Below are 27,046 nucleotides of genomic sequence, written 5' to 3' on the forward strand. Positions count from 1 at the left end.
ACATGAAGCCTTAAAGGAACTTCTGCGAGCCCAAGCTAAAGTGCGTTTGGTGTTTTGGGAGGGACTCGCGGTGAAGCAGGACTGTTGTCATGTTGAGTGCCTGAAACTGGCTGAAGGGATATCTAAGACACAGTTATTAAAAGATAATGGGTGGCACGTTTTTGGTTTTACTTCATACAATTATAGGTTAACTTTTTTTCTAGAAGGAAGTCACCTTTCAAATAAACTTGGGTAAAAACAAACAAACAAAAAACCCCCAAAACAACCACCCACCACAACAAAAAACCACTATGCCTTTATTTGGAAAAATGTTGAAATGTATCTCTGCATGACATACACTCATAATAGACTTTTTAGGAATTTCTTTCAAATTGCTAAGTTGCAAGATACCATCTTTTTGTCCTTCTGAATATACCAGTTGATCAAAGTTTTAGCTTTGGTCTCAGCTGGTTTTTTGCTAGCAACAATGTCCAGAAATTTTTAAGAGGAAAATCAAAGAAAGGGATAATATCCTGCCTTTGAAGTTAACTGGAAGCTGCTAATAATATAATTGAGACCTTCACACACACACACACACACACAGCAGCAGACAGCTATTTTACGGGCAAGAGCTGACCAAAAATGTCCTGTAGAGATCTTATGGAAACAGTGCACTAAATCTATTCAGCAGCTGTGTCTTGAAGGAGGGAAAAAAACCCCAACAAAACAGTAAAAGCTCATAAATGTTCCTTTCCAGAGAAAACTTTAGTAAAAGACAGAGTATTAATAGGACCTGAAAACAAACAATTGTATTACCTCAAACCATACCTGACTTTTGTTATCTACCTACCTGGTTAAATCAGGCTTTTGAAGACTTGCTCGCTCATCCTCTGCGGCTGTTACTGTCACACAGCCCAGTTCAGACAGGGCTTACACTGCTCACGATCACTGGTCAGGAGAACACTACAAGTAACTTTTTTCACTGTTGAGATTTTTACTTCTTTTTATTTTAGCTATTACTGGTAAAATGGCTGCTAATGAGGGTTACGGTCCAGCACAGCTATCAGCCCAGTTACTATAGTTGAAATTTTTGACTGCCCATTGGTATACAGACATTTTTAGTAGCTTGGATTTGGCCTAAGTCATAATTAATTTTGAGAAACTGATGCAACGTAAAACTGTTTTCTTATTTTATAGAATGAAATAACAAAAAAGGGGGGCAGGGGGTGGCAGGGGGATTCTGTTGGATAAGCAAGTCCCAACATTCAGGTGTGCTTTATTCCCCCTCTTTCACCAGTTATCGTAATATTTTCCTTTGCAGTTGTTTGTGTATTCAAACTATTGGGGATATCAGTCCCATCCTATCAGCAACTTGGCTCTGCTGGAAGATCTACCTAGCCACTTGACCCGTGGAGCAGGTGAACTTTCTGAACATGTCTTACTGTAAACACATAAGTTTTCTTTTTTTATTGTCAAATTAATTAAATGACTGCAAGAAGTCAAAGGTACTGTGCAGTAGTTTAAGGTCTGTCCTCACATCACACACCCAATTTCTTTTGTCTGCTGCTCACGCGACTGTAGGTATAGGTATATACCTACCTGGTCTGTAGGTATATCTGAATGCTTTGCTCTGAATTGGTCTGACTTCTTTTGGGATAGAATTCAAGATCTTCCTGTTACTCCAGAGAGGAACATTTTTTTTTTCAGCAGCAGCTGAGTAAATGGGACATAACTTCATTTATGCCAATGTTTGTATCATTACAGGCAACATTAGATCTTTCTCAGTTTGTGAAAGAGACTATGTATCTTAAAATTAGGTAGGAATTTTTCTCCTGGTTCTTCAATGCTCTTCAAGACTCTCACCCCTCTTGTGGCTGTGTTCATACACTTGTATCCCCCTCAGAGTATTAATGGACAGTAGCACAAGAGCAAATGAATGTAAATTGGCCTTTCTCTTAGCAAGCTCTTCTCTCTTTCATTTGGAGCTGCCTGACGTGTAGTGGGAAGCAATCAGATCCCCTCTCGGCTTTGGGTTTGTTCAGCTGAAGCCAAGTTCTTCTCATCCTCTCTAAAACAGGTTTTTCATTATTCATAGATTTTATTGTCATATATGCCATATATAATTCATATTTCTTCAACATAGATGTTAAGAACTCTGCACAATACAACCTAATATGGCAGCAGTAAAACTTTCCTGGAATTTTGACTGAAACACCTGAGGGTCCCACCTATTTTATAATGGTGCTAGTGGCTCACAGTGATCTTGTGATAGCAAATGTGGCCAGCTCTTTCTTTCTGTCACCTCAACTAAGGAGGCCCCGGCTTACTGTAGAAGTTCTTGCTATTCATCTTCAATGTTCTTTGCTAAATGCCATCCTACTGGTATCAGCAATGTCACAGCCACATAAAATTGGTTACTTCTCTGCTGCCTGGGCACCCTGGATGGCTCAGTCTGCCACTTGTTACCTTTAGCACTAGTGCTGCAAGCTGCTTACTCTCGGAGAACAGAGTTCTTCACTAGAAATGCAGAGATGACTCTTGCCACTGACCTGCACAGTGATTCGACCTGCACAGTCTACCTTCTCTTGCCTTTCTTCTTTAGTCATGTATTTAGGCTACAGGTTCTTCAAGGCCAGGCATTTTTTGCACACTGAGTAGACAGTGACAAGCACAGCAATCTCACTCAGGCCTCTAGGTACTCTCTGTGAAATCCTGTAAGAATATCATATAGGGAGGGGTCAGCAGCATCCTGTGCCTCCAGTCTGCATTACTTCTCCCCCAATGTCCAGGAGGGTCCGTGTGACATTCTCCCGGCAAGGATCTGCCTGCCTGAAAGGATCTCCTCTTCCTAAATTTATTTCTTTTGCACAAAATGCTGAACTCCTGACAGCAATAGCTGAGCTGATGGCTGGTGGTTCTTCACGGGTCGGAGGGACTAACCTGGCAAAACTGGTTTTCCTCCCAGATTTTGGGATCCAGGTGGGCTCTCAATGATCTAGTTGACCTTTCCCACTGCTGAAAGTAGGCTTTAACTTGGTGCTTGTTGTGGAAGTCAGAACAAGTGAAAGACCTTGTCCAGGGCAGTATCTGTAAAGTTCAGCTATGTTCATTTTATTTGCAGTTTTATGGAACATTTACCAGTTTTAAAACAAGTTTGTACTGAAATCTTGTGAGATATCATATACTTTGTAAAGGCACTTTCATTATTTGATTTTGAAGTGAATTATTAAATAAAACGTTACTGACTGAGTTTGTCTTCCTGTGAAAATGAGCACCTTTTGGAAAGTAACGAGATCCTGCTTCCTCCAAGCTTTAGGCATTTTAACCTTCCAGGGGAGTCATAGCACTATCCAGCTGCATTCAAGGGGATTTTCTGGGATGTAAGCAGAATATACATTTACTATGCAGGTGAATTCAAGGGCACGTTCTAGCATGCAAGCAGAACATAGGTTCTTTAACCTGTATACTTGCAAGTGATGTAAGCCAGCAGCATTTGGATGAACAAAATGGAAAAAGGTTATTTTATTGTCTATAAATCCAGAGGCAGGGCGCTGATTTCTAATAATTAGACACACATACAGGAGTGATAGCTGTTCAATGCGCTTTTTCTCCTGCCTGAAGATGGGGTATATGTACCCCTGTAAACTGCATCGCTGGGTTGATGGCAAAGGCTGGGTGACTTCAAAACAATTTATTCCAACACTGAAGTCTTTTTACTTGCCAGGTGACATGAGAACCACCTCTTCATTCAGGGTATCTCAGATACATGAGCTTATGCATTTCCTCTGAACTCCCTTCTCTTTCCAATGGTTCTACTAAAGAAAACTCCAAAGTAACATCTTGTATTTTTGAAGCGTATGCATATATTTATTTTACTAGTTTGCCTTAGTGATGTTTGCAGTAACTGTTCCAATACGAGTGCAACCCTTACAGGTAAGCATAGGAGGATATGTGCAAAGCACTGCTGTAAGGTGATAAAGCAATGCCTTTATTGTGCATCAGACTGAAAAATGCAACGGTTCCTGGCCTGCTGGCCTTTTCTCCATTTTTTTTTTTTTTTTCCCCACCAGGGGGATGTTTGTTGTTGTGTATTGGCCCCCTCAATCCCCCAAATCACTTACTATGAAGCTCTCACAGATAAGGTATTTTCTGCGTCAGAAACAGCACTTTGGACTCTTTGAAGAAAGCGCATTTTAAATTATGGCCTGGAAAAAGCAGTGGGGACAGAGGATTTTGGGTAAAGAAGAGAATTTCATAAAGGGGACAGGCATGTGGTAATGGAGAACTTGAGTAACAGCAAGCAGAGGGAGAAGAGAACCAGAGTCACAGCACCCGTTGCAGCATAGAGTAGGTCTAGAAGACTGACACAGTTGTGGATTTCTGTCAGATTTATAATTTTGCTACTAACGCTGCAGGTTTTCCAACTCTTGCAGTTGTTGATCTGCACAGTGACTTTGAACCCCCTGGGCTTATTGGCAGATTAAATTAACATTAATTTGTATGGTCAGGGAGTCCCATGCAACCAGAATGCATGGGACTGTCTGCACTTACGCAATTGTTTTGCACGTATGCAGTGGCTATGAGCCTGCAAGTCACTAGCTTTTATGGGGCCAACTGATATTCAGAAAGCTGCTTTTCTGTAGAATCAGTATTTCATCATCCAAAGCAATAGCGCTGTCAGGTATGGCATCATATATCCAATCCAGATTCTTCATGTGACGCAAACTGGAGCAGCCCCATTGACTTCACTGATACTAAAAATGACTCATTCTAGCAGGGGAGCGGGCTGTATTTTTTGCCTTTGCCATGTTTCTCATTAGAAAGGATTTATGTTGCACAGTTAACTTGTTGCAGGTGAAGCATTCCCATCTCCCCTGTTTCTCCAACCAAATGCAACTTTGCATTCCTGTCTGGGAATATTGTCAAATGCTCCAAGGTTTGGTGAAATGAAAATGCCTGACAGTGGATAAAACATGAGGGAAATGTACAAAGGAGTATATGGAGCAATGGATTAAAGTGTGTGTGCCTGCTGGAGCTAGTGTTTATCCTTCTTTACACAGCTCGAGAGCTCGTGGGCAGCTGGTGACTGTGAGCCAGCCGGGGGTGTGTCGCTATGGTTCTAGGTTGGATTGCTGTTATGGCTGGAAAAAGAACAACAAGGGCCACTGCGAAGGTAACATCAACACTTTATGCTTGTTTCCTCTCCACGGCTGTGTACTTGGTACTAATAATATACTTCATATACGTCTGCCAGAAGTTACAGAAAGAAACCTTCAGAGGAGTGAAATCTCTTAACTCCGTGAGAGAGTGAATAAAACACGTTTGAAAGACCATCTCCTCAAAAAGCAGAGCTTTGGGTAAATAACACCAAACAATAAAATACATATTCAAAAATTCTTAGGTCCAGAAGGGACCATCTGTTCTAAGCTCCTGCACAGCTCTGGTCAGTGCCTATACTGTTACAGCTGTCAAGTGCCAAAAATGCAGTGTCTTCTAATGCTGCATAGGGACCCTTGAAGTGGTTTTATTTTTCATCAGTTGGTATCCTTTATCTTCAGAGTACACAGCCTCTGAGAGGCAGGATGTTTTAACTTTCTAAATACATGAATAAAACTCAAGCAATAGGTGCACCTGACCCGAGCTTAGGTAGCCGGCCAGCATTCTGGTCTGTGGACCATTGGCTTAATGAAGAGTCGATGACTTAAGAAATTTCAAATTTGTTAAAGGTCTTCAGATCCCAAGGAGAAAGTGATGTGGAATCTCTCTCTAGCTGTACTTGGCAAAACACAACAAAGTCATAAAATACATGTTTTAGGAATCTTCCTCAGATGTTGCACCTGTTGTCCCAGAGAGTTTGACATTGTATATCTGGTGAATTTGAATAGAGGCTTAGGGTTATTCATTGCTGAAAATCAACAGACTGATGTCTAAAAGGGAAAGATGCAAAAAGTCTCTGCTCTGTAGGTACAGCATGACAGTTTAAAAAAGGAAAAACTGATGAATACCTTTATTAATATTTATGCATTGCTTAATAGCACCTTAGTTTTGATGCAAATGAATACCTCAGGGGACAACTGGCAAATGTAACTTCAATCAGCCAGTGGAGTAGATTGTCTTGTTGTAAAGTAATAGGGTGCTTTATTAGTAAAATTCATTTTTCATAAACTTTTAAGTTTTTTCTTTGGCAGATTTCTTTAAGCCAACTATAATGTAATTCTGCATTGTAAATCCAGATGCAGTGGTGTTCTCTGCTTCAGTGTTAATACTCAGCTGATCTCACACTGTGCCACGTTGCATTCAGGAATAGGGGTAGTGTTGAAATATGCCTTAATCTGCAGAGCTGAACGAATCTTTACATTTAAAGAAGATAGTGAATTCAGCAGTATGAATTTTAGTTAAGAATTTTACTCTATAGTAACTAACACTGTGACTTTCCTATTTCCTATTGTTTGGATAGCAGCTTAATTACACGAGGTAGTGAGATGTGCATCCTGGTGCATACTCTTTTGCTGTTTTTCCAGAGCTAGTCCTGACTTAAATGCATGTTTGGTTTGCTTTTTCTGAATAACCCTCATGTTGACAATCACATTGACTTTAGGAGCCTTAAGCCTTATAAAAGCCAACGTTTAATTTCTGACTAATGACCCAGAAGGCCGAGAGCTAGAAAACTTTTACTTTTTAATGCATCCAGGCTAAGCACAGCCCTCTCAAGTCATTGTAAACCTTATGCAATTTTACATATTGGGGTGTGTGCTAAGGATAGTTGCCTGATTTTTTTGATGGATGTGCTCTGGATGTTCCACCGTGGGATGGACATGTTCCTTGCTTGTAAGTGAGGAGGTCTAAGAGTGGAAAACTGCTGTAGGGTAATGTGCCTCCTGTGGCTGCAGGAGTGCTGTTGCCTCTTTCCTACTCCAGATGCCCAGCGTAGCAAGTCAAGCTGCCGGCTGGCTGCTTCTCACATAGGCTTCTTAAAAATAGGAAAAGGGCAAGAATCGTAAGTATGGCAGAAAAAGCATGAAGGGGAGAGCTAAGAGGAGCCCCTTCTTTTCCAGGCCTTTACAAACTGGAAAAGCACACACTTGTGTAATCCATGCTAGTGTCACTTTTCTCCAGCAGAAATAAAGTGCTGATCAGTAGCTACCATGCCCAAACTAGAGGGGGAGGTATGGAGGATGTTGAACTTGTGCAACAAGTTATTAGGCAACTAAACAGGGCAAAACTTCTCAAATAGAGTATTTCTAACTTTTTCTTTTTCTCTCTCCTTTCTCTGCCTGACTCCCCCAGCTATCTGTGGACATGGCTGCAAGTATGGCGAGTGCATGGGACCAAACAAATGCAAATGTTTCCCTGGATTTACAGGGAAAACCTGTAATCAAGGTTTGTGCACACGGGGATATTACTCCAGAAAGCAGGCTGCTGATGTTCTGTCTCCTTATATTTTAGTAAGGGTTGTGTCATCTACCAAAATAGTAAAGCAAGATATTTTCTTGTTTACATAGAAGAGCTTAGAGTTTAAGACTCTTGCATGTCTAGCACCCCAGACATGGGGTGCTCACTGAAGCTCTAAGCCTCCTTCAGCACACAGATGTTTGAACCTATATCATGTGTCTCCTGCGGGCTGATGACAAGGGCAAACTGTCATATTTATAGTCAGAGGATTAAGGCATGGAGAGATTATACAGGAAATTAGAAGAGCCAGAATTCAAATCCAGAACCCATGTTATTTTCTTAACTAGGAACCCATGTTACTTTCTTAACTAACCTTCTCATCAGAAAGACATGCAACTATATGCTAGACATGTAATTTCTCAAGCTTCCCGGGCCAATGCCATCTGTTTGCATATGCTGAGTGGTATTTTTGAGAACACAGGATTGGGAGTCTTTAGGATTTCATATTCAGAAACTTTGAATGCACCACTTTCCCTCCACAAACTTGCAGTTAGACATTGAAATATTTCAGCTAACACATTGGTGACAACTCAGCTTTTTTTTCCCGTTCTAATATATAAGACCCCTGTGTTGGATCAGATGAAAGGAGCAGGTCACTGTGCATGGAGAGGTGCCACCCTATTGCAGTGCAAATGAGTGAACTGCAGGTGTGTGAGGGAAGCAGGACACAAAGGCCACATGAATCTATCCTTGCTACCTTCCAAAGCACCTGCAGCCTTTGCTTGAAAACATTGCATTGACATACTAAACACACTCACATTTTTCAGAGTCAAAGCAACCCATTTATTACACAGTATCTTTCAAACAATATGCTATAAAGCTATACTGTTAAGTATTTTAGAAAACTCCATCTTTTGCACTTTTGATGTTGCTTGCAGAGAAATAAGTCAATTCCTCAGTACCACTAGAGAGGAAAGTGAAACAGCAGCAGTGGTTGTGTGTAATAGATACGTAGTTATCACTTACAACTTCAGCCTCTAAACCCAGAAGTTTAACCTCAGAAATTATTTGGCAGCTTAAATGTTGCCAAAAGGCAACAGAGAAGCCCCCAGCTTTTAGGTGTTTTCTGTGCAGTAACTCCAGCTGGATTTGATATGCCCTCCGTACACAAGCAGATCAGTTCTGCGCACTTGTAGTAGATTCAGACTCTGAGGCTTGGTGGAAGCACCACACAGACCTACATGTGCAAATTGCCTGTTAGCTCCCTGGGCTGTTCTACCTTCTGAAGCATGGCCAGGAATTTTTTAGTAAAGTGGTGGCTGGCACAGGCCAGAAATGTCCCGGAGCTATTTCAATAGTATAACCATATAGGTGGTCATGTTCCAGCAGCCAGGAATGCTCAGAGCCACTTTTAATTTACAGGCAGATGTAGCCTTGGTCTGTCCTTACAGCAGAATGCCCTGCTGAGCAAGCTTAACATGAGCTAACTAAAATAACAGAGATAAGGGGACTGTATTAGTCTGCCACTGAGTCTGAGCTAAATTAGCCTTATCTCCATAGGTTCTCTTTTAGAGCTGTGTATGCTATCTGTGCGTTACTGTGCATTGTGCAAGATAGGTGCAGCTAAGCACTTTTGAAAATGTATGGTCTAAGTGGAATAACTTTTGTTCCCCTCTAGTTTCTTTGTTATGAGAGTCTTGGTTATTTAGTGGAGCCACAGTAGCACAAAAATCCGGTGTGATTTGCAAGCTGATAGGTTTTCCTCTTTCAAACAGACCCTCTAAATAATAGAATGCAACCCTCTCTCTCTTCCCTGGACTGAGCTGTAACAAACGCTTCTGCACATGTATAACCTCCACAAAGTTTGTTTTGAATGGTCTGGAGATTTTTCTGTGGTCTGCAAGGTGCATAGACATGAGAACAGATGCTTCTCCCATTAAAAGTGGAGCTGCACAAGCTCAGTGCTTGGAGAGCTGTATCTTTATTGAAATTATATTATTGGTAATATGTGCCATTAAACACATGTTGAATGGGCTGCGTACGCCAGTGCATTCTGTTAATGACTTCTGTCTGTTTACTAATGAGGTTTCAAAACACAAGCGGGAGAGGTGTCAGTTCACAGAAGTCACAAGCACAGATGTTGTCCCCTTGTCACAGGACCAATACCATTGTCAGCACTGCTCTGCCTATACCACACAAATTAAACTTTTTAGGATTCTAGTTTTCTCCCTGTGAAGGATAGCTATTGGGAATTTGAAATTAATTTAGTTTCTGCAAAGCATTCTAAATCCTGGATTTTGACAAGGATTTAGCGTGCTTTTATTCTCAGGATTTTGAGATTTTTGAGATTTGTCCTTTAATTCTTAAAGTCACAATTCTTATTATATATTGTATTTCATTTCTGCTACTGATAACCTTGGTGCCAATGTGTAGCTCAGAAAAAAAAAACCAAACAAACCAAAATCTTTGTTTCACTTTATCCCAAGCTGATTTGCTGTTCTTAGTCTCATGTTTTTGCCTTCCTAGTACAGAGGTCAACTGGAGGGCTAAAATCTCCAGCTAGAATCAGAGAAATCCAGAAAATTAACTCCCAGAAAAGAGACTAACTGCAGTTCTCTCCCCACCCCTCCACCTCTTCCTAACAAGCTGCCAGATGTGGCCAGATTTTGCATTAGTTTTTCAGGTGTAGAGGTCTGTGTATGTTCGTTTTGCTAGCAGTCTTTCAGCCAGATGGTCTGCTAAACTCTCATCTTGCAAGGGGCTGGCTCATTTTCAATCCAGGCAATTTTACTGTGGGGAATTCAAGGCATTAGGCAATATTATCCACCTATGTATATAAGTATGTATATAAATCCAGCACTCACTTCATTCCAATGACTTCTGCAGATCTGAACGAATGTGGACTGAAACCACGTCCCTGTGAACACAGATGTATGAATACACATGGCAGCTACAAGTGCTATTGTCTCAACGGCTACATGCTCATGCCAGATGGCACATGTGCAAGTAAGTAATAGAGCTGATAGGACAGACACACCAAAATCATCTAATTGCATTTGATCCCAGCAGATTTTCTTCTTGTGATGAATGGATTTAGCTTATTCAGGATAGGGTCTTTGCCTGAGCTCTCTGGTACTGTCAGCAGCTGAAAGAGGCTTTCTATTTGGCAGTATCCGGATAAAGTAAACTAGGTCATACTTGTGTTCTGGTGTTCAGAGGAATTTTTGTCCTGCTAGAAGTAAAAATCTTTGATAGCGTTACTTCAGATGAAGGACAGCTGGTATAACCTTGGTGTATAGTCCTGCCAGTTCATCTGTTGAATAAGGATGAATGAATCTATCCAAGCAAAGCACCAATATAGACTACTTTTTACTGTGCTGAATTTCATGCCATTACTCCTTGCTTTACCTTTGTGTGTTCCCTGACTCATTTATTGTCTCTGAGTGTTGATATGCTTCCCACACTTGCCGCCAGCTTCTTGCAAACATTTGTTCATGGAGCTAAGGCTTATCTAAACTGTATTTCTACCTATTTTCTTTGTCTTTAAGCCGGCAATGTAGTGGGAAGTATTCTACTTTCTTAGCCAACCTGATTTTTCAGACCTGAGGAAGCTTCTTATTTTTCAGTGACACTGTTTTGTTTGTAGAAAGTACTTCTTTTTTTTCTTCACCTGAGCTGTTCCATACAGGTATTTTGGCTTTGAATTTCACAAAACCCTAGGTAACATGGTGACTACCCTTTCTGGAGTCCACGGGACTGAAACAGATGCATTAGTTGGACAAGGAAGCTAGTTGGTGTCAGCAGTGGAACAATCTGCTTGAGAGGTCTGTCCTAAAGCAATGGACCTAGCTGTATGGGGTGCAGCACAATCCTTCCCATGGATATGACAGAGAACCATAAACTCGGAAAGGCTTTGATCTTGGAGACAACCATTCACCAGGCAGGGTGTCCATCTGGCGAGTTTGCTGTCAGTTTTGGGATAACTGGAAAAATACCCAGCCTTAGCAAACACGTGCAGGAGTGCGGGGTCTGCAGCTCTAGGGCAGGCAGAAAAGCCAGACCTCCTACTCTCTCGTGGCAGGGAGACCAAAATTGCTGCGAAAGGTGCCTGGGGCCAGAGCTTTTGGAGCGTTTCCCTTCCCTGCAGCGCAGCTCAGGGTTGTGCCTCTGCATTACTAATCATGGTGGGTATCACCGGCAGACAACAGCTGCAGGGCCCTGAGATCCCTGGGAAATGGATATGTATTCCTTCTGTTTCTTCCAAGTTAATTTGTGTATCTGCTGACATCGTACACCGAGCAGTTTTCAGTAAGGCCACTGTCTTACAGACAGCTGAAGTTGGCAGAAGCCAGAACTACAGTCAAAAGAAACTATCTTTTGAGCCCAGCAGCAGCTTTGTCCCATCCATCCCTCACTCCTGCTCCTCTGAGCACAAACGCTTGCTGCAGCCACACTTCTGAACCAAGTCAGAAAACTAAATCCAGGTTGTTACTAACCATTTCTGCTGGATTAGCTTTAAGCCAGCCTTAGTTCAGGACTGGTTTCCTGATTTAAGAAGCTCTGCATTTGTACCAAATTTGTACCAAATGCGCAATTGCGCCATCTCTTGCTTAAGCCAGCACAAAACGCTGAATTCCTCAGCAGCAGTAGTGGCCAGTGTCGAGTATATACGAAAAAATTGCCTGAGCAGCTGTGAGCCCTGGAGCTTGCATTTCACTTCGGCACACGGAAACATTATTTCTCAGTGGAACCCCGACAAACACTGACACAGAATGAAACCAAACTTCAGGGGGAAAACCAAGTTTCCCATAGAAGGGAAGTCTTCATTCTTCACAGCTCTAGTGAAGAAGGCAAAAAATGTTCATCCAGCTTGTGCTTCGTTAACCCAACCCATCTGCCACCTTCCAGTTCCGAAGAGTCTTTATTTTCTTAAGCAGAAACTATGATTATGAAATGAAGTAGTAAATTCTTTACTCAAGTAGACATTATTCTTGGTTAAGTCTACTAGCCTCCCATTTCACTTGATGCTAATTTAAGCTTGTGCTCAGATAAAATGCCAGGTTATTTAACCAACTCTAGAATACTCATCATTTTATTCAGGCAAACATTTTGAGCATAATGTTGCTCCTTTTGAATTAAATTCTCCATGATGTAAGTCTCCTTAGCAAGATGAAGTCCACCTAGTCTGAGCAGCCAGGCTTATCTGCAACCATGCCAAGGGACTGCGGAGCTGGAAGAAGGGTATCAGACAAATGTGGCTTTGGGCCACAGAGAACCATTGCTTAAAATAGATAATAGGTTAGTATCTAACACCAAATCACCTAAAGTCTGCAGGAATTACTCTACTAGAGCTGATTAGCTGTTCCTCTAAGCCAGTATTATGTCTAACCAAAGCCAGGAATAGGAGCTTCAAACAAAAGAGAAAAAAACCGGACAATTACCAATTAGAGAAGAATAACATTTAGTAAGTTTCTTCATTACCACTTAGGAAGTAGATGATGTGACAAAGTATTATGATTTACAGTCCATCTTTTTTTAACTCTTACCTCCTGTATGTTCTCATTCATACACAAGTAAAATGCATTTGCAAATACAGTGAATTCTTGGCCTTGAATATTTATTACTTGGCCACAAAGTCTAAACAAACCAGTCTACAAAAAATAATTTTATCACAGGTTAAACAGGTTAATTTTAATGGCACACAGAACTAATATGCATATTTTATATTCACATTGAATAATATGGCTGTAGCTATAGAAGCACCTGCACACATCATTGTCTTTTCTACACACTCTATTATACACCGTTCTGAAAGTGCTAGTACCTCGGGCAATAAACACGTTGCATTTTAAAATAAAATTCATATAATTTTCTACCTAAGTGGTGAGCTACTTTCAAGTTCTTGCAGTCGGTTTCTGTCTCAAATAAATTGACAACTGTTCTAGGCTTTCCACTTATGAAGAACCTATATACAGTGCTGTTTCCCTGAACGCAACCAGAGTGAAGTAGCCAGAAATACTTTCTTTGCACACACCTCCATCTCTTCCAGTAAACACTCCCAAATATTACTTCTCTCCCTGGCATCATAACACTAACGCTTCCTGGGTACCTTCAGGATTTTAGAAATATCTTCCTACATATTTAATACATTTCTCCTACTTTTCTAGCCTCTCACAGGTCTCTCAGACAAGATCTACACCCCTACATTTCTCTTTAGAGGCTAATCAAAGTCATCTCCAATATTTCACACTCCTAACAAACCCATGGCAACCAAGACTTGTGTTCTGACTAGTGCCTCATTAGATTCAGGTATCTTCCATAAAGGGTCAAACTGAAGGGCAGTTTTTAAGTCCATCAGGCTAAATATTTTTTTAAAACCAAATTCTATACTAGAAGCACGTTTAATGACAAGCAATAAATACAACTCACTACTGAATAACAGTTTTCTGTATGGTAAAACTATCGCAATGGAAAATATAAAGAAACGTTTTTTCTACTTTGAGCAGTCCTGTTTCTGAATCTAAAAGGTAGTAGTAAGAAGTCAGAAATGGGAGCAGAGAAAAAAGGACGAATAAGGGCAAATAAGGAAAGAACAAAGTGAAGGAGAGGGGGAATTTAAGATCTATCTCATGGACTCCTGAACTGTATTACTAATGTGTTAATGTATAAACATCTTGATTAATGGTGAATGGAATTTTGTTGTTCTGATTAATTTTCTGCATTCATCCAGATCTAACTTAATTTTAAGTGTGTGATCCCAGCCTAGATTTTTGCTCTTTTTGTTATTTTAAATACTGTTTTCAGGTTCTAGGACATGTGCCATGGTGAATTGCCAATATGGATGTGAAGAAGTCAAAGGGGAGGTACAGTGCCTTTGTCCATCAGGTGGCCTTCAGTTGGGACCGAACGGAAGGACGTGCATTGGTATGGTTAGAGAACTCACTCTCAGCTTCTTTTCTATAGGATCCCGAAAAATTTAAGAGTCTGGGAAAAGGTTAATAAGTAGTTAGCTCTCCTCACTGGCTTGAATAATGCTTCTTGTTACTCGCAGTGTGATGTAAAGCTTGCATGCTTTTTTTTAAAACTGTCCTCATAATGTTGGCCGTGTAATTTTTCGGCGAGTCCCATCCCCAATAAATAATTAAATGTTTTGACATAATTTGGAGTCATCAACAGATTCAGTTTCTCCCTGTTGCTCTGAGGTCTACAATGCTTTGCCTGCAGGAAGCTGTCCTACTGACATAATGCATTATGGGATTTGGGGGGGGTGTTTGGATGGGTTTTTCTTTTATTGTGATAACCCACAATACAAGCTTCCAGATTTTTCTCCAGAAGCCTTAACACCAATTTACCTGGGGGTTTCCTGTGTGATGAAGAAACCATTACTTACAACACTTGGTCCTGTTCTGTGATACCATTTTACATTGTCATCTGACAAAGCAGCGCTACAGCATTGCAATCCAATGCTGAAATGGTACCCATTTCAATATCGAAGCTAAATGAGCTCCTTTCAAAACCCAATAGGTGTGAAACAAACCCTCCAAAGCAGGGACCGCTCCAACAACTAGAGAAGAAGGGGCAGTGAAGTGCGTGTCAGGGAGCAGCAGGAGCAGGGCTGGGAGCTGGGAGCCGCATCTGACCCCAGCGTCTGCAGGGCTGTGCCCTGATGAATCAGGTCCAGGGGCTGCCTGGGCATCTTTCTGAAAGCTGGAATGTTCTTGTTGCTGTTCATCACAGACAAACCTGAAAGGCTCTGAAAGTGTTCATTTTTCAGACCAGACGTTCTTTGTTTTAAATTTAAGGGAAATACTGCTTTGTATGTACTTTATGCCATTTCATTTTAAAATAGGACCAGTAGCAGAGCTTCATATGTGAAAAAAACCAAAGAATTTTCAGTTCCAGATTTCTTCTTTACAATAGGTTTAGCTAATTCTTGAAATGCAAGTTGTCCTTTTGAATCAAGAAGTACATTTTCCTGTAAAATGCTAACTTGTAGCATTTGAACATTATCAATTTAAAAAAAAAATCATCCAGCAAATGGTTTTTGTTTCCTTCTTTCCTACTTTCCCTCTTTCCCAATCTAGCCTTTCTTTCCTAGTCTCACCTGCCTCTAAATGGGTAACACCCCTAGTCAACCCCAGGGAATTGTATTTTGTGGTTTTTTAATCTTTATTCCGTTCAGACAAGCATAGAAGATTGAAAATTGCGGCTGGGAAATATTTTATTTCCCAGAGCTGCCCAAAATAGAATGGAAGATAGAGAATGGAAATTTCTCCTTGAAGATATTCAAAAGCCTTTTTGACATGGTCCTGGCCAACAGTCTGTAGGTGTCCCTGCTTGAGGTGGTTGGACCAGATGACCTCCAGAGGTCCCTTCCAACCTCAACCATTCTGTGATTCTGAGAAAAAACTTTTTGCAACAAGTGCTATTTACTAAAATGCCTTTAGCAACATACCTAATGAAATTGATGACTTCACATATTTTTACATTCTTTTTGTCACAGTGGTGCAAGTTCTCCAGATCATAAAGGGCAGCTTGGACATGATACCTTACAGGCAAAGAATAACAGTAGCTAATCCATTTCTGATGCTGCTTACCAATACATACTGGTTGAATGATTTCTACAGCTTAAAGAATGTTTTAGATGTTGAGAGGTTTAACATTCAAACATAAAGAATGAATTTTAGCTACAATGGCCAAAACAATATTATACTTAACATTTCAAACAAAAGATTAAATAAATGCATCGACCAAAAGACACTGCCGTGTAGAAGGACAGTTACTATATGAATTGTTCTTCTTAACACACGGCTGTAATATCAAGTCACATATGAAGGTTGTATGGCCTGGGACTACTTTATCACTTTTAAGAGCTATCAGATAAACCCATATGGATACTTGGCTCAACTTCCAAACTATAAACACTCTGACATGAGAATGCTATTTGTTTCTTTCAAATGAAATTAGTTTGTAATTGGAAATTACCTGCTTTGAGTAATCAGCAAGGCTTTCAGACTACTACCAGTCACAGTTAACATGTTTGAATTATTTAAGAGCTATTTGAAGGTGAACATTGTAGACATATGTACTTAAATACAATAGACAAGATGAGTGGTTCTCTTAAATCTCTTACTGAATTATTCAGGCAACTCTTTTTATTCTTTTATATTGAATTCATTTGTATTTACCTTGCCTGCTCAAATGGATTTGGAAGAATGCTGATACATATGACAGAAGGTAAAATAGACAAAAAGGTATGTCCAGTGGTTGTAAATATCAGACCCCTTCTTTCTGCATGACTTGTGGTATGTCACTGTTTTTCTGTCACCAGTTCTCCATCTATAAAATGAGAGAGAGAGTAACATCCTGCCATATAGCATAATGCTTAATAGATTATAAGATACTCTAATAGTCTGGTATTAGTCACAGAAACACTATAAACAGATAAACATTTGAAGATCCCTAGCTATTAGTCTTAGCTTAATCCTCCTAAGAAGCTGCATTATTACTGGACCTGCAGAGCAAAACAGCATATTAATGTGTTTCACTTTTCCTCTTCTACATGTGCATAGGTGAAAGAAAAAAATAACAACTATAGATAAAAAAATTAAACCTAAACCTGTTGTTTCTAAGAGTACGGTGAGTCTTCAGCGTTCCTTGCAGACATAAACTTCACGCTAGGATCAAGTGCAGCAGGCTTGCCCTTTAGCTTGTGACAGACCCTGGTCCTGGCAGAGGCACTGGGAACCTCGAGAGGTCTGGGAATGCCCTGGAGGCTAGCGAACAGAGACCATCATCAGAAATGTGTAGCGTGGGCAGAAAGAGGGATTTTTTTGACTATGGGTTTGTTTAAATATTTTTCTGTTGTTGTCCACTTTCCTTTGATCACCTAAGTGCTGTAAAAAATGTAGAAATGATAAAAAGACAAATGCGGTGTCCAGCAGCACTTCACAGCAGTTCTAAGCTGTAAAGGGCCGCAGCATGGCACGACGAATTACGTGCAAAGTCACTGCTATGTGCTAAAATGTGATAGGGAAGGACAAATGCCAAATATCATAACTGGCACTATTTTAATTTGACATTACAACAAAACAAATCGAATTAGTAACATTTAATTACAATGGTTGTTGAATAATGTTCTTCGGCTCCTCCCATACGAAGCTGCCTTCTTCTCTCTTCAAAACATCTGTCCCTGTCATCTACCTTGCTTGGCAGACCACTCGCAGTCTGGAAGCTCTCTCCCTGCTGTGTCTTGACTTAGCCCAGCAAGGGGAGTTGCAGAGATTCAGTAGAAAGAGCCGTTGCTGCTCTCGGTTTCCTGCTTCTGGGGCTTTCTCTTAAACTATTCTCTGACATGTCCTTTCTCAGGGAAATAATGGAATTTGTGGAGTTCCTCCTGACCCTGATCCATGACCTTAGGGCAAATCATGGTCCCCAGTGGGGAGAATCCCCACTACCAGTTATCCTTTCTTTTACCATGCCAGGTCTCAAAATCTTCCATAAAGTTAGTTCCCATTTTGCGGTTTCATTCATATTACCACATGCAAAAGCCATCCCCAAGTGTGAAATTATAGGACTTTTTTATTAAGCAACTTGTGATAGCCAAGACCAAACTATTCCTGTGCAAATCCCAACTAATTCTTGCTTTCCTGGTTTACTTTCTCATGGATCTGACCAGCATCCCTTCTCCTGCTCTAGATATCGATGAATGCTCCATTGGCAAAGCTGTCTGCTCTTACAACCGCAGATGCGTCAACACATTTGGAAGCTACTACTGCAAGTGCCAGCTTGGTTATGAACTGAAATACATCAGTGGCCATTATGACTGTGTAGGTAAGATTTAGCCCATGAATTTTCCTTCTTCATTCTTTTTCATTCCCAAACTGTGCATCTTTCCTGTCATTGCCTGAAGCACGTTGGCCTAGTCTGGGGATACCGCCTCAGAAATGGATAAAAGATGCCACTAAGAATATTCTTGGTGACACTTCAAACTTTTCTCTGGGTTTTCTCTGTGGCTTTATGAAAAACCTAATCGCTGGCACTTGCAAATTAAATTGCCTCATTCTACCAAGTCAAGATGTGCAAGGGCTTCTAGTACATTAGCAACAGCTGACTACAAAGAAGTGCTACTTCTGGTACAGGTTTAGTCAAAGAGCCATTTTTTGTCCTCTTGGCTTTCAACCTGTGACAAACAAGCAGTCCCACAATCTTTTTTTTCCTTTTTTTGGGTGTTGTTAATGAAGAATGTGAATGAAGTGCTTTCATGACTGTAAAAACAGTTGTTTGGATGGACAGTACAGAACTTCAAAAAAAAGTACGAAAATAGCAGGTTTTAATTACTTTTCAGGTCTCTCTTGCATGCCCAAGTTTCTCCCAAACAAAAACAAATACAGGCAAAAAGTTATCTTAACATGTCCAGGTGTTAAAACAAATGTCAAAACACCTTTACTGCTGCTTCAATCCATTAGCTGAACAGTGGAAGAACAACAACGTGTAAGTGACTGCAGCAGGCACTGCAGCAGTATTGTTCAAGCAGTTGACTACACGAGGGCCTGGAAGGGTTGGAACTACTGCAAGAAGTGCATACAAAAGAGAATTCATGGCTTTTGTTTATATTTGCTTGGTATTGGGAGTTAGGAGTGGGAGGGAGATCATAAGGCAAGTTTTGGAGACTCAGGTTTGCATTTCCTGTTGTATGCAAACCCTGAGAGTCTTAAAGTGGAAAAAATACTTAATTTTTCATACAGTATGTGTGCATGGGGGAAAAACTGGAGAGGTCTCAGTAGTCAGGATTTTATCTGCAAACCTGAATCTCACTCTCAGACATACCATATTTTTGAGTCAGTCTTCCTGTTACTGTCTCCTAGCTGATTTACATTATGAGAGAACCTGTCAGCTGCTAAAAATGAAGCAATCTAGATAAAATGCAAGTGGTGCAAAAATTTGTGCAACAGCTTGGCTCCCTCATGTGGGAGAAATCAGAAACATCTTTGTGATGTAGCAAAATAAGGGAAAAGGAGAACAAAATCAGTTACTCTTGATGCCTGTACATTTTGCTGTCAGTTGAACTTAGTATTTTCTACTGAATTTTTCCTGATTATACTTTTGTCATATAGCATCATATGGATGCTGGAATCTTAGAGGTAGATAGAAGATCTCAACATCTTGGCATGCTCAGGGTTACTTTCCGTTGCATTTCTTATAGAGTGAATGAAAGAATGAGAAAGACTTGGTGAATTGTTTTTTAATTGATGTCACACGTTCTCTTGGTGCCTTTTGCTTTTTGTTAATAGAACAGTGTGTACAACCTGTAGTTCGAATCCTGTTCTCAGTCAGAAAATCACTCTGTTCACTTTGTATTCACTGGGATGCTCTACATTTTCCATGGATGCACATCCCAGTAGTTGTGCAGTTGGAGCTGATGTTAGTGTGAATTCTTCCACCTCCCATGGTCTCTGGACTGTCTTGGTCTAACACTAGTGATTACAATACCTGGAAACAGATGGCCAGCACAAACAGGCTGTCATGAAGCTTGGGTTTCAATGCAGTTTTCACTAAAGCATTTATGCCTTTCCCTACCTAGATGTAAATGAATGCGTGACAAATACACACAGGTGTAACCTCCATGCAGAGTGCCTCAACACCGAAGGATCCTTCAAATGCAAATGTAAACAGGGCTACCGTGGAAATGGATTTGATTGTGCTGGTGAGTACCACTGGGTGTCAGGAATAGTGCTATATTATTTTTCTCCAATAATTGATGGTTATAAGGCGTTTTCTAGGAAAGATTGTGCTGAACTGTGCTGCAATACCAACCAAGGCAAACCTCTCCGTGAAATAATATATTTATTGTATGAGTCATTGCACAGTTGATACAAGTATTATTAGCTCAAATTCATTTTGCTTATGAGTACCCAAGTCTCATAATATCACTAGGAATCGCAAGTAGAACAGAGAAGAGGATTTGACCTGAAGAAACAGAGAAAATAGCTTTAAAAATCTACTGTGTATTTTCCTCAAACTCCCACAGCTAGCCTCTTGGAGGGCTGCACAGTCCTGCCCAGAAGAGTTTCAAGCTACCTTAGCAAAAAGTGAGAGAAGGGAGGAAAGCCGTGACTTCTGTGCTAAACTGTTTACACTTATAATTTTGCCTTTGTTTGTCTATCAAACATTAAAGACTTCCTATAAAGATCTCATTGCCCTGTTCTAACTGAATACGACCCTCCAAGAAGAAAGAAGGAAAAGGCTGCTCTTGTCTTTATATTTAAAATGAACATTTTTATTTAATTCCTGTATTAAACCTGGCAGAGATTTCTCCTGCAATGTCATTAGAGATGTTTTCCTCAGGAGGACATCTTAGTCCTGCTCAAATTTTTTGAACAAAAACATTGTGAAAACATTTTAAAAGCTCTTATCTATAGCAGATGAAGTCTATATAATATATAAACCTTTTTTACTGGGTCTTTTTCAAGTAATCCTTTATCAGGTATGTATTATGATTATACTCTATGGTCACAGATGTTCTATGAGTCTCTCTATTATTCATGTTCCTACTCCCATTATAATAGTAATTGAAACCTCCAATATCGCATCAATATTGCCACTTGCTGCGTTTGGAATAGCACTTTATCTGTATAATAGTTTATCAACCATTATCTTCTCTGCATTTAATAATAAATATATTCACTCAGTATGAGCATTGGTTTGAAATCAATGGTTCCAACTCCAAAGCCATGTGTACCCTTTGGATGTCAGGTATGAGTTATTTTACAACATCTTATGTTTTTATACTCCAAGAATGTACTTAGTATCTAAAAATCATGAAGATCCCTGCCACGGTCAACCCAAAACATCTGATTTCAGTCAGGCTGTTTTATAGATTAAGAACATGACAGCGCTATGCTAAAACTGTATGTATATATCATCATCATCATAGAATAGTTTGGGTTGGAAGGGACCTCTACAGGTCAGCTAGTCCAACCCCCCTGCCATGAGCAGGGACATCTTCAACTAGATCAGGTTGCTCAGAGCCCCATCCAACCTGACCTTGAATGCTTCCAGGGATGGGGCATCCACCACCTCTCTGGGCAACCTCTTCCAGTGTCTCACCACCCTCATAGTGAAGAATTTCTTCCTTATATCTAGTCTAAATCTACCCCCCTTTAGTTTAAAGCCATTTCCCCTTGTCCTGTCGCAACAGGCCCTGCTAAAAAGTTTCCCGCCATCTTTTTTATAAGCCCCCTTTAAGTACTGACAGGCTGCAATAAGGTCTCCCCGAAGCCTTCTCTTCTCTAGGCTGAACAACCCCAACTCTCTCAGCCTTTCCCCATAGGAGAGGTGTTCCATCCCCCTGATCATTTTGTGGCCCTCTTCTGGACCTGCTCCAACAGGTCCGTGATATATATATAGATATATATATATGAGAGACATATCTATGCATATATATGTATGTGTTTTTATGCTGTTTCACCTACCCTAGACTGCTGGAACTCATAAAAATATATATATTGCACTCCTCCAGGCTTAAAAGTTTTATGAATTTATTCTTCATTCGAAGTATGGTGTTTTTGTTATCTCTTCTGCATTGTCATGCTTTTGGTGCCGCATTGAAACACAACTTTAAATGTTACATGCTTTTTTTTTTTTAGTTATGCAAAGGTAGCTTTTCAAGCCCAAAATTAGTCTAAAAAAGGGATATTCCAGTGAAAAGTAGAGTGAGTGCTAAACCCAGTGGAGAGTTTTCAACCTATTGTTATAATCTGAAATTATTGTTAGTACCTATAACTCTATAATCTGGGCATGTTAACATATGTTAAAGACAAAGCCAAAGCAACTTGATACATTAGTAGGGCTAAAACTATATTTTGGAAAATAAAAAAGCACAGAGATTTCTCCTAAGTTAAAATTTTGTTGCATTTCTACTTCCAGTGAGAAATGTTGACTTTTAATGAGAAAAACCTGACTGGTGCTGAAAGGATTGATTTGGACACAGGTTGCCTCAGCAGAGCTGTTCAGAAGGCTTTTTGTGCTCAAATTCAATGTTACGAGCCAGTTTCCTTGCTAGACCACATCCCTTGTGATTTGTCACTGCAGCTTACTGCAACGGCAGGATGCAATGGGGCTTGACTGAATATCAAAGCAAACTGACATGACCCATCTTGATATGGTTCTGTTAAAACAAAATGTACCATGGATGAAATGTTAAACAAATACATCTCTGAGCAAAAGGGTCTGGGGTTTTGTGGTGGGGGGTTTTTTTCTTTTTAATGAGAAGCTGAACATATTAAAGGAAAATATCTTTTTGACCAAATCTATCTATAAAATATTCTTTCCTCAAGCAGAAACGATTCAACGGGAATGCTTGCTTAAATATGAACAAAGGAAATATTTTAGCTTGTGGAGAGGCTATGACGCATTTTTTAATGCCTAGCCCTGTAAAAAAATCAGTGCTGAAGACAGATGATTTCTATCTTCTCACTGTTTTTTCTATTAAATTGTTTACTCTCTCTCTGCATACTTCCTCATGTCGTATTTCCAATTACTAAAGTCCATTAGTTGTTTAGAAGAGGCAGGAGCTGTGCATTCATAAACGTAGTAGAACACACAAAATGGAAAAGAGATTTAATGCAAGAGAGGACAGAGGAATAGCACACAGTAATGAGAGAAATCAGAGCCATAGGCAGAAGGTCAAAAAGCAAGGGTCTGGCTAGAAAGATGTATAGACAATGGAGGGGAAAAAACATACAGAGTCAGTGGCAGGTAAAATCTGAAAAGCAGTGGTGCTAAAAAGAGACTGGTTTATCTGGTGGTAATTCCCACACATATGCCTTTTTTTAAAGGAAAGAGGAGGAGGTTCTTTTAACCTTGAATGTTTCAGTAGTTGATTTTTACTGCAATCCTCAAAAAAGTCTGATCAGTGTACCTGATGGGGGCAGGACATGCGTTTCGCTGTCGGGAAAATGTTTTTTTCAAACAGTGACACAAACAGCAATTAGATGTACCAACCTACACCGCAATGCTAAGGGTTCTCCATGTCATACAGCAATTGTGGAAAACCTTTGGCCTTACTGAAGTCAAAGGAAGTTTTGCTGCTGGGTTTAATAGGATGAGAACACCACCCTGGGAATTTGGGGGCTGAAGGCTGTGGCTTCACATTTCTTTTGGTGGCAGCGGCTGCAGCTCCCGCAGACCATCCCAGCTCCCAACAGATGGGCCTGGGGTTGTGCTGCAGCTAGACGAAAGGCTTCTTAAATATGTCCTCAGTACCCCACATAATTATTCCCACAGGATGGGAATCCCATTTTCAGAGGGAACCATTAATTCTTTATAGCAATTGTCTCTAGTATATAACAAACTGGCTACCGTGGCAGCAGTATTAGCTTTTTATAACAAATGAAAAACATTTTAATATATAGCTTAATTTTCAGAGTATGAAATGAGAGTAACTAAGCACATTGTTTATAATGAAACTTCTATGGCTACATCTCCTCATGCTAACAAATAACCTAGTAAGTGAGGTAATGTAAAATTCACCTTTGCACAGAAGGTGGGGGAAATTATTTCATTTAATTTGTATGTCAATAAACTAACTTAGGAGAAACCTGCTGAAACATCAGGCTGCAAACAGTGCTGCTTGTATAGATATGACTTGTGATTGTTCAGGCACCCTTTTGCCACTCAACACTCCTATACGCATGAAATGTTGGAGGCTGGTTCTGAACTGTCTCTAGCATACATTTCATTTGAGAATCCATAGAGGTGTAACCTTCCAAATGCTCCCTAAAAGTGTCCTAGCCATTTCCACATCTGGCCTCTATCTTGCTGCAATCTGTTGCTGTTCTCAGGTTCATCTGTTTCCTGATTTCCTATTGTGCATTAAAAAACCACATTTCCCTCACCACATGCTTCTCTGTGTATTCCAGCTTTTATTGAAGAATAGGGTCTCACAAGGTTCCATAAGCAATTAAGATTCCTGGGGGGAAAAATGAACCTATTTTTGATTCACTTTTTTGGTAGGAAACTACAAAATAGCAGGAAAAAGCAGTACTAACTTAAAGCCTACAACCTTCAGGCGTCACTCTAAGGAGCTCAACAATGGCACTCTTGTTACTGCCCGGCTGGAGGCAGAGGCTGCTATTTTTCATTATGCTTTGCTGGATATCTAAATGGCAATACAGGGTCATGACAACTCCCTTTGTCCCTTCTGTATTACTCAGGTTCCTTTTTTGCTCATAGGGTAACCCCTAAAACCCATAGATTATTTTGCTTTCTTATTAACTTGCCAGTCCTGAGAAAAGTTGGGTTTGACATCATAAAATTTCAAAGCTTAAAAAGCAATTCTGGTCATATCACTGGTGAGATTCTTACAATTTAATTCTGTATGGAGTCAAATACTGATGTCATCCTTTAACGAGTAACACTTAAGCTTTTGTCATACCACATTTCCTACTGGAAGCATTGCTAGCTGGTTTAGTCATGTATTAAGCACAGTCCAGCATGATGAACTTGCCCTGATTTCTCAAAGCATCCTTCCCTAATAAGATGGTAAGAATTTTAGAAACGAGCAGGCTAGAAATACATATTGCTAGATGATATTCCACGGTGCATAAAAGAGAATAATAATCTAGAAAAGGTGTTTTAACCTATCTACGAAAGCTTTCAGATTCTCTTAAGACTATCCAAAAGAGGTTGAGAACTTTTAGAATGATTTCTGAAACCGTGTCCTGCTGATCTGATCTTTACTCACATCTACAGGCTCCCCCTAAACATGGTAAATGCTTGTCTGTATGCCTCATTCCCTCTCCAACTTTTATATACAGAAGCTACAAAGGGAGCTACAAAAGGACTTGTAAGCCAATCTCCTAGGCTTGTCTCTCACCAGGTTTTTAAATATATTGCTAGGTGTGAAGGTGGAAGCAATGCGGTGCCTGCTGGCGTGCAGAGCAAGTTGTCTCCTGTTGCAGGCCCCTTATGTTCAGAGCCCCAGCCAGCGCCGGCTGTGGTCACGGGGCATATGGGAGGAAATGGGATCACTGTCTGTCCCTCTCCTGTACCATCTCCAGAGTATTTCTCTTCACACAATACAGCACAGAGACAGGGGGTTGGCACCTGCTCTCTCTATATTTTTGCCAACTCAGCTTTCACAATTTGGTCATTAGACATCCTACACCAAGCCATTTCTGTGGTCTTATAATCTTGCACAGCAACTGATAACAGGAAAGATCTACTTTTAGCCCTCAGCTACCATTTGCCTTTGTTTTTCCACCTCTGTCTAATTCAGAGAAATAAAATACCTTTGAAAGCTGAGATATTTTCATACTAGGGCAATAAACACAAACTGTGTAAGAGCAGGAGGTAATCTACATGCTTCCTGATGGAAGGTGCCTAAAGAAGAGCTGGGATGAAATGCGCTCCATTTCTTTTCACTTTCTAAAATTCTCTATGCAGTCACATGGATGGATAAATGAACAAATGTTTGTGAGAAACACCTGTGCATTTATATACACTTCTTGGGGCGAAGGGTCCTGAAAAATCACTGCCTTAGCTGCAGCACCCCAGATTGCCAGAGAAGATGAGCTGTTCATTCAGGCAACTCCATAGGCAGTGGATTCAATGGAACAGACTGAGTTTAAGTTGGTCTATCCTTACACTGGCCTATTCCTCCTGCAGTTTATGGGTAGATGTAAAAAGCCTTAAATCCACACCTCCGGCTACTCTAAAGCTGAATGCAGATTGGAAGGATACTAGTGATGTAGCCTAAAATATACTTGGTGTCTAGTCCCTCTTTGTCCCCATGAGCATGCAGATTTTCATATTGCAGCAGCAAACTGGAGTCTGCAAGCACGTGGGGATTATACACTTTCATCCCCCTATTTTTGTCACTCCTGTCAGTTGATTTTCTGCACTGCTTTGTTTTGCACATACAAGGAGATTGGTTTTCTGACACCACAGAGGTTATTATGTTGAGCTGTAAGAATTTTTCATTTCACTAGGAAGACTTCAAAGCAGAAACTAAAAGCAGATGTTCAGGTTTGCTGAGCAGTCAGTCCTGGCTTGAAAATCTCCATAGCCTCTTTATTAACAACCTGAAGTTTCTTGTTACTGATTGTCAAGAGGAAATTTGTTTGGAATGAAGCATTCCTGTTAATTTTTATTACTGCATTCTGAGTTTAGACCCAGAGAACCTTACATCCTTCATGACATCATCCTCCAGAGGAAAGGCTCATTTAGTTGAGTTTTAGTAAAGAGTTTACTTGCAAGTATCTGACAAGCAAGACTACAAGTTTTATCCAAAGGAAAAGAAAAACAAAATCCTCAAATTTTATTTATTTTTTATTAGCATCCCTTTACTTTATACCTCCAACTGCAGCCTCAGAAAATCTGAATGCTCCAGTGAGCACACTAAGAGAGTCTGATTTTGTTCCTGGGATACTAAATAGCATGTAGTTGCATTTGCCATAAATAAAATGTGATGAATTCACAGTGATAGGATTGTATTTTACAGGAGTGAATATAAATTCAGGGAACTTTCCCCTTTTCCTACTAGACTACAGTTCTATTTTATTAACCCGTGTTTTTTCTTCTGCTATGTTTCTATGAAAAGAAGCACACAGAAAAAGAGTACTACCCAAAGTTACAAGTCCAGTCCATCTGTCCCAAAATACTACTATAAAGT

General features: G+C 40.2%; 1 protein-coding gene across 1 annotated transcript in view; it reads left to right on the forward strand.

Moving 5' to 3' along the window:
* Positions 1-4,977: 4,977 nt before the first annotated feature.
* EGFL6 (EGF-like-domain, multiple 6) overlaps positions 4,978-27,046 on the forward strand; it is a 41,231-nt gene continuing 19,162 nt past the window's right edge. Inside the window, exons 1-6 of the mRNA XM_009333418.1 lie at positions 4,978-5,152; positions 7,267-7,359; positions 10,258-10,377; positions 14,176-14,295; positions 18,070-18,204; positions 19,955-20,077. Coding sequence (XP_009331693.1) covers positions 4,978-5,152; positions 7,267-7,359; positions 10,258-10,377; positions 14,176-14,295; positions 18,070-18,204; positions 19,955-20,077 — 766 coding nt within the window. The remainder of the gene's footprint in view (positions 5,153-7,266; positions 7,360-10,257; positions 10,378-14,175; positions 14,296-18,069; positions 18,205-19,954; positions 20,078-27,046) is intronic.

The sequence above is a fragment of the Pygoscelis adeliae genome, unplaced genomic scaffold (assembly GCF_000699105.1).
Source record: "Pygoscelis adeliae isolate BGI_AS28 unplaced genomic scaffold, ASM69910v1 Scaffold69, whole genome shotgun sequence".
In the NCBI taxonomy this organism is placed as follows: Eukaryota; Metazoa; Chordata; class Aves; order Sphenisciformes; family Spheniscidae; genus Pygoscelis; species Pygoscelis adeliae.